The 14,095-nt window shown below is 32.9% G+C and overlaps 1 protein-coding gene across 1 annotated transcript; it reads left to right on the top strand.

The window, feature by feature from the left end:
- Positions 1 to 9,254: 9,254 nt before the first annotated feature.
- LOC104092048 (alpha,alpha-trehalose-phosphate synthase [UDP-forming] 6) lies at positions 9,255 to 13,662 on the top strand. The gene is made up of 4 exons (XM_009597535.4): positions 9,255 to 9,538; positions 9,852 to 12,029; positions 12,114 to 12,387; positions 13,170 to 13,662. The coding sequence occupies exons 2-4, from the start codon at positions 10,021 to 10,023 to the stop codon at positions 13,455 to 13,457; spliced, it is 2,571 nt and encodes an 856-aa protein (XP_009595830.1). The 5' UTR covers positions 9,255 to 9,538; positions 9,852 to 10,020; the 3' UTR covers positions 13,458 to 13,662.
- The last annotated feature ends 433 nt before the right edge of the window (positions 13,663 to 14,095 follow it).

Here is a 14,095-nt window from a genome sequence, read left to right as displayed (position 1 = left end):
CTTGTGGAATTGATTCTTTTAGCCTATGTTAATTATATTGTACTGCTTGTGGCTAGATTCGGGGTGTTTGGAGATTGATTCGAGAGGCAAAGGCATTGTGGAGTAGGATTTTGTGCGGTTTGAGGTAAGTAACAGTTTTAAATCTGGTCGTGAGGGTATGAAAACCAGGATTATTGTATTATGTGAGTATTTTGGAGGTGATACACATACTAGGTGACAAGCGTGTAGGTGTGCACCGTGGGAATTGGGACCTGGTCCATTTCGTGAAACTAGAAAGTTGAATAAGCTTGTTGTTAGCTATGTGCCCTTTCTGTGCTATAGAAATTTGACCGTGACTCATGTTAGAAATTATGCTTAGGTTATGTGTTGGTGCTGTAAAGACCCCCAGCGATCGTGATACCTGTTGAACCTACCTTCTTATTGATACTTGTACTCAGTCACAGTTTACTTATTTATTTTATCTTAATCTCTATTGTTCATTATTGATGCATCATATCATTGTTGTTTTGGCTGATTTCATGATTATTGAGAGCCCGAGAGACTGTAGAGATTTATGACTGAGTGATGCCGAGGGCCTTATTGTGAGATATTATATTATAGCACGTGAGTTATCCGTGCAGCACGTGAGTTGTTCGTGCGGATCTAGATATTATACTATAGCACGTGAGTTGTCCGTGCGGATTATAGCGCTTGGGCTGTAAGAGCCCCTCCATAGTCTGGACACCCCTAGTGAGCATAGGTACCTATTGAGTGTGAGTACTGAGAACCGAGTGACTTAGTTGTTGTGACGAGTTGAGTGATTGTTTCCCTGAGAGACTGTACTTGCTTTTTCATTTGTTGATGCACTTAGTTGCTATTCGTCATTGTCGTGAAATTTCTAAAAGATTCTATATCTTGATTTACCTGCACTTTAACTGTATAAAACTGATTTGATTTGAACTGCCGGATTTGAAAGCATGTCTATTCTTTGCTGGAATTATTGAAAAAGAACTGTATTTGTATAGCTCGTCACTACCTTCTCAGTTCCTTATTTATTTTTGTTACTTGCTTAGTTGGTTGTACTCATGCTACACCCTACACTTCATGTGCAGATCCAGGTGTGTTTGATCACGGAGGTCGTTGAGTTCGTGCGCGATTGGAGACTACGAGGTAGCTACCGACGTCCGTATACCTTGTCTCTCCTTCTATGTTTCTTTCTTTGTTGTACCGATACTTAGACAATGTTTGTATTAGACTGGATATCTAGATGCTCATGACTCAGTGACACCCTGATGTCGGGTTATGTTTTCGCACTTATGCTTTGGGTTTTATCCCGTTTTTATAAAAGACTCTGATTATTTTTAAATATATTAATTTATTTTTGTTAAATGTTGAAAGTATTTTGGAGATGTCGGCTTGCTTAGTATCACGATAGGCGCCATCACGACGGGTTAGGTTTTGGGTCATGACACTAGATCCTTGAATAATTGCAGAACTTCTATTCTCTAGCTTCGTAACTCGTTCATGACTTTCATTCTGAACGTTGTGAGCTCAGTGTGTAATCAATAAAGACTTGGGTTTGATGCCCATGAGTCTCAGTCTAGTCCTATTCAGTATCCCAGTATCATGTAACTCAATATGATTCAGTATTTCAGCATCACATATTGCAGTATGATTCTCAGTTCCTGAATTCAAATCCTTGAATGTTGAACACATGTATTTGGGCTTGAGGTCGTAGTTTATATGCTTTATGCATATTTGGTTCTAAGGCCGTAGTTTATCCTTTATGCATTTTTGGGCCTGAGGTCGTAGTTATGTATACGTATACTTGGGCCTGAGGTCATAGCTTGTGCACATATATATTGGGCTCGAAGCCGTAGTTTATTCAAATAAACAGGTTGTTCATCATTCAGAAGAGGGATTATTCATATCCTTACTTCTTTTGTTCAGTTATCATTTATCAGTTATCATTTCAGTTATCAGTTATCAGTTATCAGTTATCAATGTCGTTTCAGTTTCAGCAGTTATCATTTCAGTTTCAGTTTCAATAGTTATCATTTTAGTTATCAATTATCAATTCTTAGTTATCAGCTCAGTATCAATTTTAACATTTATATTTTTTTCTTTCAGTTGCTTTACATACAAGTGCAATTCAAATGTACTGACGTCCTTTTTGCCCACGGCCTGCATCTCATGATGTAGGTAATGATTTACACATTGACGATTCAGAGCGCTAGGATCCTCGTACCAGCTATTTGGTGAGCCCCAGTTCTTTCGGGGCATTACCATTACGTTACATTCTTTATGTATTTACAGACAATCAGTGTTTTCAACACTTCATTAGAGGCTTCATAGACTAGAGTAACAGTAAGACATAGTTGCAGGCTTTTCATGTTAAGCTATGTTGGCTACAAATATATTTCAGAATTGTATTAGTATTTCTGCACTTTAATTTATATCATCAAGACTTTCAGTATATCAACATGTGTTCGTTTATCTTCCGCATTCAATATGTTATGATACCACATGTTGATTCAGTCGGCAGTTGGTTCGCTTGGTCGCATGTAGTCAGGCACCGAGTGCAATTTTACGTCCAAGCCCAGGTTCGGGGCATGGCAAGTTCATCTCTTGTTTTGACTATTTTATCTTAATTATAAATTTATCAACCATAAATTTTATTTTCAAAGAGTAAAAGATTGATATGACATTTCACTTTTAGATCTTTATATTTGTAGAATCATTAGTTGTATTGACTCTTACCAATCATTTTTTCCTCTTTTTCACACATTTATATTCTTAAATATTTTTTAGTTGTTGTTTAATAATTGGGTATTTTTCAATATTACATGAAAAATTGATTAAAAAATATTATTTGAGTAGAAAAATAGTTCAAATATAATATAAAAATATATTATTGTGGGGGTATTTTTCCCCCTCAATTTCAACTATTTATGGATTCCATTTAATATTATTTTATTAAACCTCCCTACATATTTTTAATAAGAATTTAATAAAATTAATTTTAAAATTTTAAATATTAAAAATTAGCATAGAAGGTATTGTAGTCCAAAAAATAGGTTATTGCAATTATGTCCTTTCCCTTTGAGTTCTTTCATTTAATATTTTTGGGCTATTTTTATATATTAATATTGTATTTATACTTTTATAATAATATAGTCTCCCATTTTTCGAAATGGATTTGGACAATATAATACATTCTCAAATTAAATTAGTAATAGGATATTATAATATGTTTTCAAATTAAATTGGTAATAGGATTTTTTTAGAAGTATATCCTAAAAGTATTAGGATTGCATGATTACAAATATTTACTTGTTCAATTATATATGAATTAGACAGCCCGAAAGAAATTATATTAATAGAATTTCTAAAGGTAATCATGTAGGATTCCTAACGTGTGGTATTATATCCTAAAACTAATAGGATTATAAGGCCAATATCTAGAATTCCGGTTATGTCCTTTTATTATGAGTTATTATGCTTAATATTATAAGGTTATTTTTGTAAACCTACATTGTATTCATGCTTTTAAGATAATATAGATTATTAATTTAAAATTTTAAATATTAAAAATTAGCATAAAAGGTATTGTAGTCCAAAAAATAGGTTATTGCAGTTATGTCATTTCCCTATGAGTTCTTCCGTTTAATATTTTAGGGCTATTTTGATATATTAATATTGTATTTATGCTTTTATAATAATATAAACTCCCATTTTTTCTAAATGGATTTGGGCAATATAATGGATTCTCAAATTAAACTAGTAATAGGACATTATAATATGTTTTCAAATTAAATTGGTAATAGGAATTTTAAGAAGTATATCCTAAAAGTGATAGAATTGCATAATTAAAAATATTTACTTGTTCAATTTTATATGAATTAGACAGCCCAAAAGTAATTATATTAATAGAATTTCTAAAGGTAATCATGTAGGATTCCTAACGTGTAGTATTATGTCCTAAAACTAATAAGATTATAAAGCTAATATCTAGAATTCCGATGATGTCTTTTTATTATGAGTTATTATGCTTAATATTATAAGGTTATTTTTGAAAATCGACATTATATTCATACTTTTATAATAATAATATAGATATATAGATATAGATAGATAGATTAATTAATTAAATTTTCAAAAATTACTTCTTTCATTTAAGGTTCTTACATATTATTTAAGAAGGATTTTTAATATTTTTAATCACAAGAGGATTTGAGGCCTCATTTGTTTGCACTTAATGGAGGTATGAATCTTAATCATTCATATCCGAGACATTAAGTGCGTTTGTTTTCAAAGTCTGAATCTTAATTATTTAGATCTTAATCGTTAAGTATTTTTTTTTACGTCACAACCACTTAATGAGTCTGAATAGGTCTATATCATTAAGATCTATAACAGAGACTTAATTTCATTAAGATGCTATCATCCATATTCATTATTAACTGTCATCACCGCCTACCATTATCAAGTACCACCATGCCATCCACCACTACCACCATCCTCAATCATAGCCACCACCATTATCGACTACCACCACCCACCATCCCCACTACTCCCGCCATCATCATTAACGACAACCAACACTCATCCACCTTAACTACCACAACTAACCACCTCATCACCATCAACAACCATAGCTGGCACTACCCATCATTACAAATTATCACCACCCACCGCCATCTTTTTCAATCACAACAACCACCATCACCCGCCATTATTAAATATCACCACCCACCACCACCATCCTCAATTATAATAGCTACCACTACCAATCACCACTAGCTACTACCCTAAACTACCACCAACCATAGCTTTTAATCGGCATTCACAAGTACTACCGATAGCCATCACCACTAGCAACTATCATATTTTAAAAAACTATATATTTTAGTGATGTAATATTAGATTAATTAGTATTTTATTTGAATTTTATGTTTATTAATTTTCAAATAAACGTAAATTTTATACATTCAGATATTAAAAATCAAATAGTTTTAATCATTTAGTATTTAGATCTTAATACACATATTGATACTCCTCATTCCTTTTAACCAATGACTGAAATTTATATCCCTTCATTCGCTGTCTCTTTTGATACTCCCCAGCAAATTCATACTTGATACTTTAGTGCTCATCCAAGGGTAAATATGTCTATTTGTGCAGTGTGTAAAATCATTGGTATTGATTTGGATCATATATTATAGTTAAACGATCTTTAAGAAATACTTATATAATTATATTAATTCAGACATACTTTACAAAGTAATAATTAGTGCACTAATATGCCATAATCAAGCGTTAAGTAGGGTTTCGGCAGGTTTAGCGGTAGGAGAAATCAAGTCAAAATCTTGAGGTTTTAGATTCAAGAAAACTTGTCAGGACCGCATGCTGACAACTAAGTGACAAGTTGAGGTAAAACTATACTCCCCGTTTCTCCGTTTCAATACATGTGAACCTATTTGACTAACACGATATTTAAAATAAAAAAAGAAGACCTTTGAACTTGTTGAATAAAATGAGACATATATATTTTGTGTGACTATAAATCATTGTATAAATATAAATTATTTCCAAATAAGAAAATGAGTCATTCTTTTTAACATGGACTAAAGATGAAATATGTTCACGTAAATTGAAATGGGGGGAGTAATAAGGAAAGATGTCATTTTTTTTGACACGGACTAAAGGGAAATTATGTTCACATGAATTGAAACGGAGGGAGTATTAATCCCTCAGTTTCAATTTACGTGAACATATTTCATCTTTAATCCATGCTAAAAAGAATGACTCATTTTCTTATTTGAAAACAATTTACCTTTATGCAATAATTTATAGGCACACAAAATATATGTGCATCATTTTATACAAGTTCAAAATTCTTCTCTCTTTTCTTAAACTCGGTGCCCAATCAAATATATTCACATAAATTGAATCAGAGAGTACTAATTAATCACGACTAATGATAATTCTTATCCATACAGCATTATATATATATATATATATATATATATATATATTATTTTGAAAAATAATAGTACTTATTTTGAAAAGTATTTTTGAACAAAGCATTTTTTTTGAAAAAAGTACTTTTTTAAAAAAAATTAAAGTGTTTGAAAAACTGCTCTGCTTCTGCTCAAAAGTATTTTTTTTGTCTTGACAAAACATTTCAAAATTTTCAAAATGTATTCTTTTTGAGTAAAAAAAAGTATTTTTGACCTCCAAAAAACTTACCAAACATGCTCAGAAATTTGTATCCCTTTCATTCGCTGTATCTTTCGACACCCACCATCAAACGCTTCTTGATACTATACTATAGTGCTAATCCAAGGATAAATGTGACTATTAGAGCAGCGTTAAAATCATTGGTATTGATTTGAATCATACATCATAGTTAAACAATCTTTTATATGAACATATTTTTTCTTTAGTTAATGTCAAAAAGAATGAACCATTTTCTTATTTGGAAACAATTTACCTTTATGCAATGATTTATAGTCACACAAAATATATGTGCCTTATTTTACACAACAAGTTCAAAAGTCTTCTATTTTTTCTTAAATATCGTGTTAGTCAAATGAGTTCACATAAATTGAATGAGAGAGAGTACTAATTAATCACGACTAATGATAATTCTTATTTATGCAACATATTTTATATATATATATATATATATAATATTTTAATTTTAATTTTTTTTGAAAAAATAGTACTTATTTTTAAAAGTACTTTTGAACAATTTTTTTTTTAAAAGTATATTTTTTTCAAAGTTGAAATGTTTGGCCAAACTTTTAGAGAAAAAAATGATTTTGAGTAGAAACAGAAACAGTTCTAGAGAAAGCAAAAAAAGGTACCTTTTTCCAAAATCACTTTTTTGAAAATCACTTTTGAGAAAAATACACTTAGAAGTAATTTTTAAAAGTTTCGCCAAACACTAATTGCTGCTCATATGTGCTTTTTACATAAATCAGTTAAACACAAACTATTTCTCGCCAAAATTACTTTTGAGAAAAAAAACAGTTATCAAATTAAGCTGATTTTTGCTGCTTGGCCAAACGGGATAAGTTTGACCAATTCATTTAAGTAGCATTTTTTGTAAGCAAATTGTGTTTGACCAATCTTTTAAAAAAGTACTTTTGAGTATCAAAATTACGAAAAAAGGACAGTAAGGATTTAGTTTGTAATTAGTATTATTTAAAAAGTGATATGATTTTGAATATTTATTCTAAGGGAATTCAACTAAAATATAAAATATAAAGTAACAATACAAATTATAAATTTTAATCAATAAAAAATATTGTTATTCCAAAGCAATAATATTGGATACCCAGTATTGCTTATTATTTACATGTTAATTTAAATATATCAAAATACATCAATCAATATAAAGAAAATTTTTACTCTTATAACTCACTATATAAAAGAAGAGATCTATTTATAATATAGAGAGAATATTCCAAAGAGGAATAGGAGAAAGAGAATAAAGAAATGATGGAAATAAAAAAGACAAAAAAGATATGGTAGAAAAGAATTAACTTAATAAGGGATAATTTAAAAAACATAAATTTATTACAATAATATTTTTGTGTTAAATAAATTAATTTTCTGCTTTTGTTTCTTGAAAGAAACAAGAATTTGTAGCTTCTCGCCAAAGCAAAACTACTGCTTCTGCTCAAAAGTTTTTATTTTCGTACTGACCAAACATCTCAAAATTTTCAAAGGATAAATGTGACTATCAGAGCAGTGTTAAAATCATTGGTATTGATTTGAATCGTACATCATAGTTAAACAATCTTTTAGAAAATGTATAATTATATTAAGTCAAACACACTTTACAAAGTAATACTTAATAGGGATAATGATACGCCATAATACTAAATCCACCATGCTCTTATAATAGGTTGAGGTTTAGTTTCAATTTTTAAAAAACAATCAAGATCTCGTGCAGACAACTAAAGTTAAGTAATAAATAGAGATAAAAAAAATAATTAATTATGGTTAAAAAAATACTACTTAATTTTTATATACACAACATATTTTATTTTTTCATTACTTAGATATTTGTACGGGGTACAAGTAAGTACTTTTTTCGGAGCAATACTTTTCTGTGAAATGATTAAATATGTCAGTTTCAGCAAAGTAATGGATTAACTGAGATCAGTACAATAAAATGATGGATCAAAGCTCGATTAAGCTAAGATTCAAAAATGAAAGTGCAATTTCCTCGTACAAAGACGTCAATAGATGGCTAACTTGGTAATTTGAATCAAATATGAGAGCAATTTTGTAGGAGGACAAAATTTCCCTCGAGTGGGGTCCCACAAGCCCTTCGGACAACAGGCACTTTTTTCTCGGCTTCAACGAATGAAGTCCCCTTGTCCTTGTGGATAAACTCGTCGAGTTCTGATCCTATGTAACTCAGCTCTACATCCTCCTATGCGTCCTCTTTGTCTTTTTTATTTTTTATTTCGCTTTAAAGTTTGGCTAATCTGAATTTAGATAAAAAAGCCCATTTAGGGAGGAGGGAGATAAAATGAGCATTTACCAATAACAAATTTCAATGATTTCTCTTTTGTCTTTTTACTTTGTAAGCTCGGATCGTTGAAACTAATGCCACAAACATATAAAAGCAATAGAAAAGAGTTAGGTCAAATGGATAAACTTAATTGTTATTTTAAAATAAAGGTCCTGTACTGTCTAGATATTTTTGGAAATAGTAACCATAATATGTAAACAATTCCATTTGAAACAAGTTTCAGAACTAACATAATCCACGATTTCTTTTTATCTTCATAAAACAGATCATGATCTTTGTGTATTTATGAAATGATAAGTTGTTGCAAAATTAATATAAATAATTTTCTTCAAGAATGTATCTTACATTTCTTTTTGCTAATACGATGTCTATTTGAATATAAAATTCAATCCTAAAAGTACAATATTCCACTTTTTTTTTAACTATTCAAATTTCCGAATATATCTAGGATTGTTGTAAGTAAATAACTCGATCAAAATTGTCCATTTCATTGTTTCAACGTTGTGAGGAAGAAAATGACATACTAACAAGATAATTCTATTAAAAAGGATTAGCAAAGTATTACATACATATTGCAAAACACGTATATATACATTTAAAGTGTTGGTCCACTCACACTCTCACGAATAATGTATGCAAAAATTATTGGCAATATCAGAAATGACACTCTAAATTAAATTATCTATATATTATTTAAACATTTGTTTACAACTTATCACATGAAGAGCCACTCTTGGCATATCATGACTGGTAAGAAAGATGCAACAACAGATATATTAATATTAATATATATATATATATATATATATAGTCCATCTATAACAGTGTGCAGTGTATAAAATAAGCTTTTCAGGCAGTTCCCACCACAATATAGATAACAAAAAGAAAGTAAACACCATTGTTGTAGCAGTTGCTTAGCTGCCTTTTTACCTCAGTCTTCACTCTTCACTCTCTTTTTTCAACTTTAGGGTTTCTACTTTTAAGAATTCAAAGTTTCAATAACTGGTAACTTCCTTAGATTACTATTTGTTTCTTTGCATTTTCAATCTCAAATCTTTTAATATCTGGGTAGTAGTGGTTTTAATTGTTGGGGTGTGATGTTATGTGCTTCTTGTCTAATTATTCCAAGAATTGTGATTTTTGAATATATTCTTATTCTCTTTTATAAATCTTAACTGTTTGAGATGATACCTCATGTATTATATTGTCCACCCATATATGTGATTTACTTGTCAAATTGAAATCTTGCTATTATTTCTTGTACCCTTTTGTTTTCTTGATTCACACAATCTATAAAGCTTGTTCTTGATTTGTACAGGAAGAGGAAAAGCAAAAGTCTGAAGTTGTAATTGATAAGTAGTTGATTGGGGGACATTTTCTGAAGTGGGGGTGTGTTTATTTCTTTCTATGTTAGGAGCTTACTGTAGAGAGTGTGTTTTGGTTTGGTGGGCTTGGTGTTGTTAGTTAGTGAAAAAGAATTAAAGTAAATGGTGTCAAGATCTTATTCCAATCTCTTAGAGCTGGCCTCCGGCGAGGCTCCGTCGCCGTCTTTTGGCCGAATGAGCCGAAGGATTCCTCGTATTATGACCGTTGCGGGGATAATGTCTGATCTGGATGATGATGGATCAGAGAGTGTTTGCTCTGATCCATCATCATCTTCAGCTCAAAAAGATAGGATAATTATTGTAGGTAATCAGCTGCCAATTAGAGTACAAAGGAAAACTGATGGCAGTAAAGGATGGTTATTCAGCTGGGATGAGAATTCACTTCTTCTCCAGCTGAAAGATGGACTGGGAGATGATGAACTTGAGGTTATATATGTTGGTTGTCTTAAGGAAGAAATCCACCCAAATGAACAAGATGAGGTTTCACAAATACTTCTTGAGACATTTAAATGTGTCCCCACTTTTGTACCACCTGACCTGTTTACTAAGTTCTACCACGGATTTTGTAAACAGCAACTTTGGCCATTGTTCCACTATATGTTACCCCTTTCACCAGATCTAGGCGGTCGATTCAATCGCTCTCTGTGGCAGGCTTATGTTTCTGTTAACAAGATTTTTGCTGATAGGATTATGGAAGTGATCAACCCGGAAGATGACTTTGTGTGGGTTCATGACTATCATCTAATGGTGCTACCTACCTTTTTGAGGAAGAGATTCAATAGAGTAAAGCTTGGATTTTTCTTGCATAGCCCATTTCCTTCTTCTGAGATATATAAAACTTTGCCTATTCGCGAAGAGATCTTACGAGCTCTCTTGAATTCAGATTTGATTGGGTTCCACACTTTTGACTATGCGAGGCACTTCCTCTCGTGTTGCAGTCGGATGTTAGGTATTTCTTATGAGTCAAAAAGGGGTTACATAGGCCTCGAGTATTATGGCAGGACTGTAAGTATAAAAATTCTGCCAGTGGGTATTCATATGGGGCAGCTTCAGCAAGTCTTGAGTCTTCCTGAGACGGAGGCTAAAGTCTCGGAACTTGTGCAGCAGTTTAATCATCAGGGGAGGACATTGTTGCTGGGAGTTGATGACATGGACATATTTAAAGGCATCAGTTTGAAGTTATTAGCAATGGAACAACTTCTATTGCAGCACCCGGAGAAGCAGGGGAAGGTTGTTTTGGTGCAGATAGCCAATCCTGCTAGAGGCAAAGGAAAAGATGTCAAAGAAGTGCAGGAAGAAACTTATTCGACGGTGAAGCGAATTAATGAAGCATTTGGAAGACCTGGGTACGAACCAGTTATCTTGATTGATAAGCCACTAAAGTTTTATGAAAGGATTGCTTATTATGTTGTTGCAGAGTGTTGCCTAGTCACTGCTGTCAGGGATGGCATGAACCTTATACCGTATGAGTACATAATTAGTCGCCAAGGAAATGAAAAGCTGGATAAGGTTCTGAAACTGGACTCTTCTACACCGAAGAAGAGCATGTTAGTTGTGTCTGAGTTTATTGGGTGTTCTCCTTCTTTGAGTGGAGCAATCCGAGTAAATCCATGGAACATTGACGTAGTGGCTGATGCAATGGACTCTGCTTTAGTAATGCCTGAGCCAGAGAAGCAACTTAGGCATGAGAAACATTACAGGTATGTTAGCACCCATGACGTTGGATATTGGGCTCGCAGTTTCTTGCAAGACTTGGAGAGAACGTGCAAGGATCATGTAAGACGAAGATGCTGGGGTATTGGATTCGGCTTAAGTTTCAGGGTTGTTGCACTTGATCCGAATTTTAGGAAGCTTTCGATGGAGCATATAGTTTCAGCATATAAAAGGACAACAACAAGGGCCATCCTTCTAGACTATGATGGAACTTTGATGCCTCAAAATGCAATTGATAAGAAGCCAAGTGCTAAAACCATTGAAATCATCAAAACTTTATGCAGAGACAAGAACAACATGGTTTTCATAGTCAGTGCTAGAAGCCGAACAACACTAGATGGCTGGTTTCCAACTTGTGAGAAACTTGGAATTGCAGCTGAGCACGGCTATTTCTTGAGGTATTTTGTCTGATGTTCTAACTTCTGTTTCTTTGTGATATGTTTTTTCACAATTTTATGCAAATGGTTCTTTGGAATTTACAGGACGAGTCAAGATGAAGAATGGGAAACATGTGTACCACCAGTGGAATGTTGTTGGAAAGAAATAGCTGAGCCTGTTATGCAACTTTACACTGAGACTACTGATGGATCAGTTATTGAAGATAAGGAAACATCAATGGTCTGGTCTTACGAGGATGCGGATCCTGATTTTGGATCATGTCAGGCTAAGGAACTTCTTGATCACCTAGAAAGTGTACTAGCTAATGAACCGGTCACTGTCAGGAGTGGACAGAATATAGTGGAAGTTAAGCCCCAGGTATGTGTTTTTCTTTCTTGGGGAGGAGGTTGGCTTGTACTGGTTTTTGTGAAAACACTTCCATAGCTTGCTTGCATAATGTATGAGTTAAAGCTAACCATATTTAAAAGATGGATGCTTTTGGGTATAACTTGTGGTTTGTTCGTTAGAGGCATGGCAATGCATCATTTATGAGGTGAAAGACTGGGTTTCAATCTTAATTCTGGATTTTCACTGTTAAACTGTAGGAAGTTTCCCTATTTATAACTCAAACTGGTTGCATATGATTAGTAATGAAACTAACACAAGGTTCTAAATGATGATAGAGCAACATTTCCATAATATCGCCAGCATCTCTATTTGTAGGTTTGGAACTCATCAAAAGAATGAAATCTACATCTTTTGTTGACAGACCCTAGAATTCACTTGCTTTTATTTGGTTCCATGAAGCAGATACAAACTCTCTTTGCGATAGAAAAAAGGATGCAAGTAGTATCAATTCTCCATGTTATTGTCTCTCTTCTTAGGGAAAAGAGCTTTTGCGAAAAAGGAAAAGGAAACATTTATTAGAGTTTCATTTATGTGTGTTTCTTCTTTTCTTTCTTTTTGGAATGATTTAAATGCCTGGGAGATGCGCCGAGATCATACAAGCATAAGGATTTTATATAGAAACTGTAAATTGTGGAGCAATTCTAAACCATATAATTGTAAATTCAACTCTGCCCCTAGACATTGCAATCCTTGAGATATGATTAATTTCTGGTATTGCGGATGTATGTCCTCAAACGTGTTCCTTTCTGCAGGGTGTATCCAAAGGGCTTGTTGCCAAGCGCCTGCTCTCCGCAATGCAAGAGAAAGGAATGTCACCAGATTTTGTCCTCTGCATAGGAGATGACCGATCAGATGAAGACATGTTCGAGGTGATCATGAGCTCGATGTCTGGCCCGTCCATGGCTCCAACAGCTGAAGTCTTTGCTTGCACTGTCGGCCGGAAACCGAGCAAGGCAAAATACTATCTTGATGACACTACCGAGATAGTGAGACTGATGCAAGGTTTGGCCTCTGTCGCCGAACAAATGTTACCTCTGTAGAGTTCACTAGGCCAGGAGAAATGCTGTATTCTATCATATGCAGGCCAGAGAAGGTCTCTCAGTTTTCTTGTTTTAATGAGTTGTAAATTAATGGACTATAGAGAAGTTGCATTAGAAGTATTTTGACTTAATTTCTTCTGTTTTTTGCGCTTCCAGGATTTAAGTTGATCTCTTTCTAGTAAGTTGTACATGAGTGTTTAAGCTACAGTCTGTTGTTTCTTTTGTTGTTTTATGATCTTCCATCATAACCAAACAAGGGGAAGAAAAATCAACCCCTACCTTATTTTTTTCTTTCCCCCCATTAGTTTGCAAACTATAGGGAAGGGATTTTAGGCATTATAACAATAATAAAATAAGATACCTGATCAGTCTACTAAATTTCGTTTTTTCCAGCTGTAGCTAGTAAGTTTTTACTTGGTCTTTCTCTTTGCTTTTGCTGGCATTAAGATTTCGATATCGGTTAAATATTACAAACAATGTTTGTGTTTTAGTTTCTACATCTGTATTGCACATTACAATTACCTGTGAAGAGATGAGTTGGACTTTTCCAAATTCCACTTGATGATCAGTCGGCTCTTTTGTTTTTCAGTTTCTTTAAAATAAAAGCATTTGATGCTCTGCTTCTTTATTGTGATGCT

Source organism: Nicotiana tomentosiformis, chromosome 11 (assembly GCF_000390325.3).
Source record: "Nicotiana tomentosiformis chromosome 11, ASM39032v3, whole genome shotgun sequence".
NCBI classification, from domain to species: Eukaryota; Viridiplantae; Streptophyta; class Magnoliopsida; order Solanales; family Solanaceae; genus Nicotiana; species Nicotiana tomentosiformis.
Note: the sequence above shows the minus strand (reverse complement) of the source record. Positions and strands in the feature narration are given on the sequence as shown.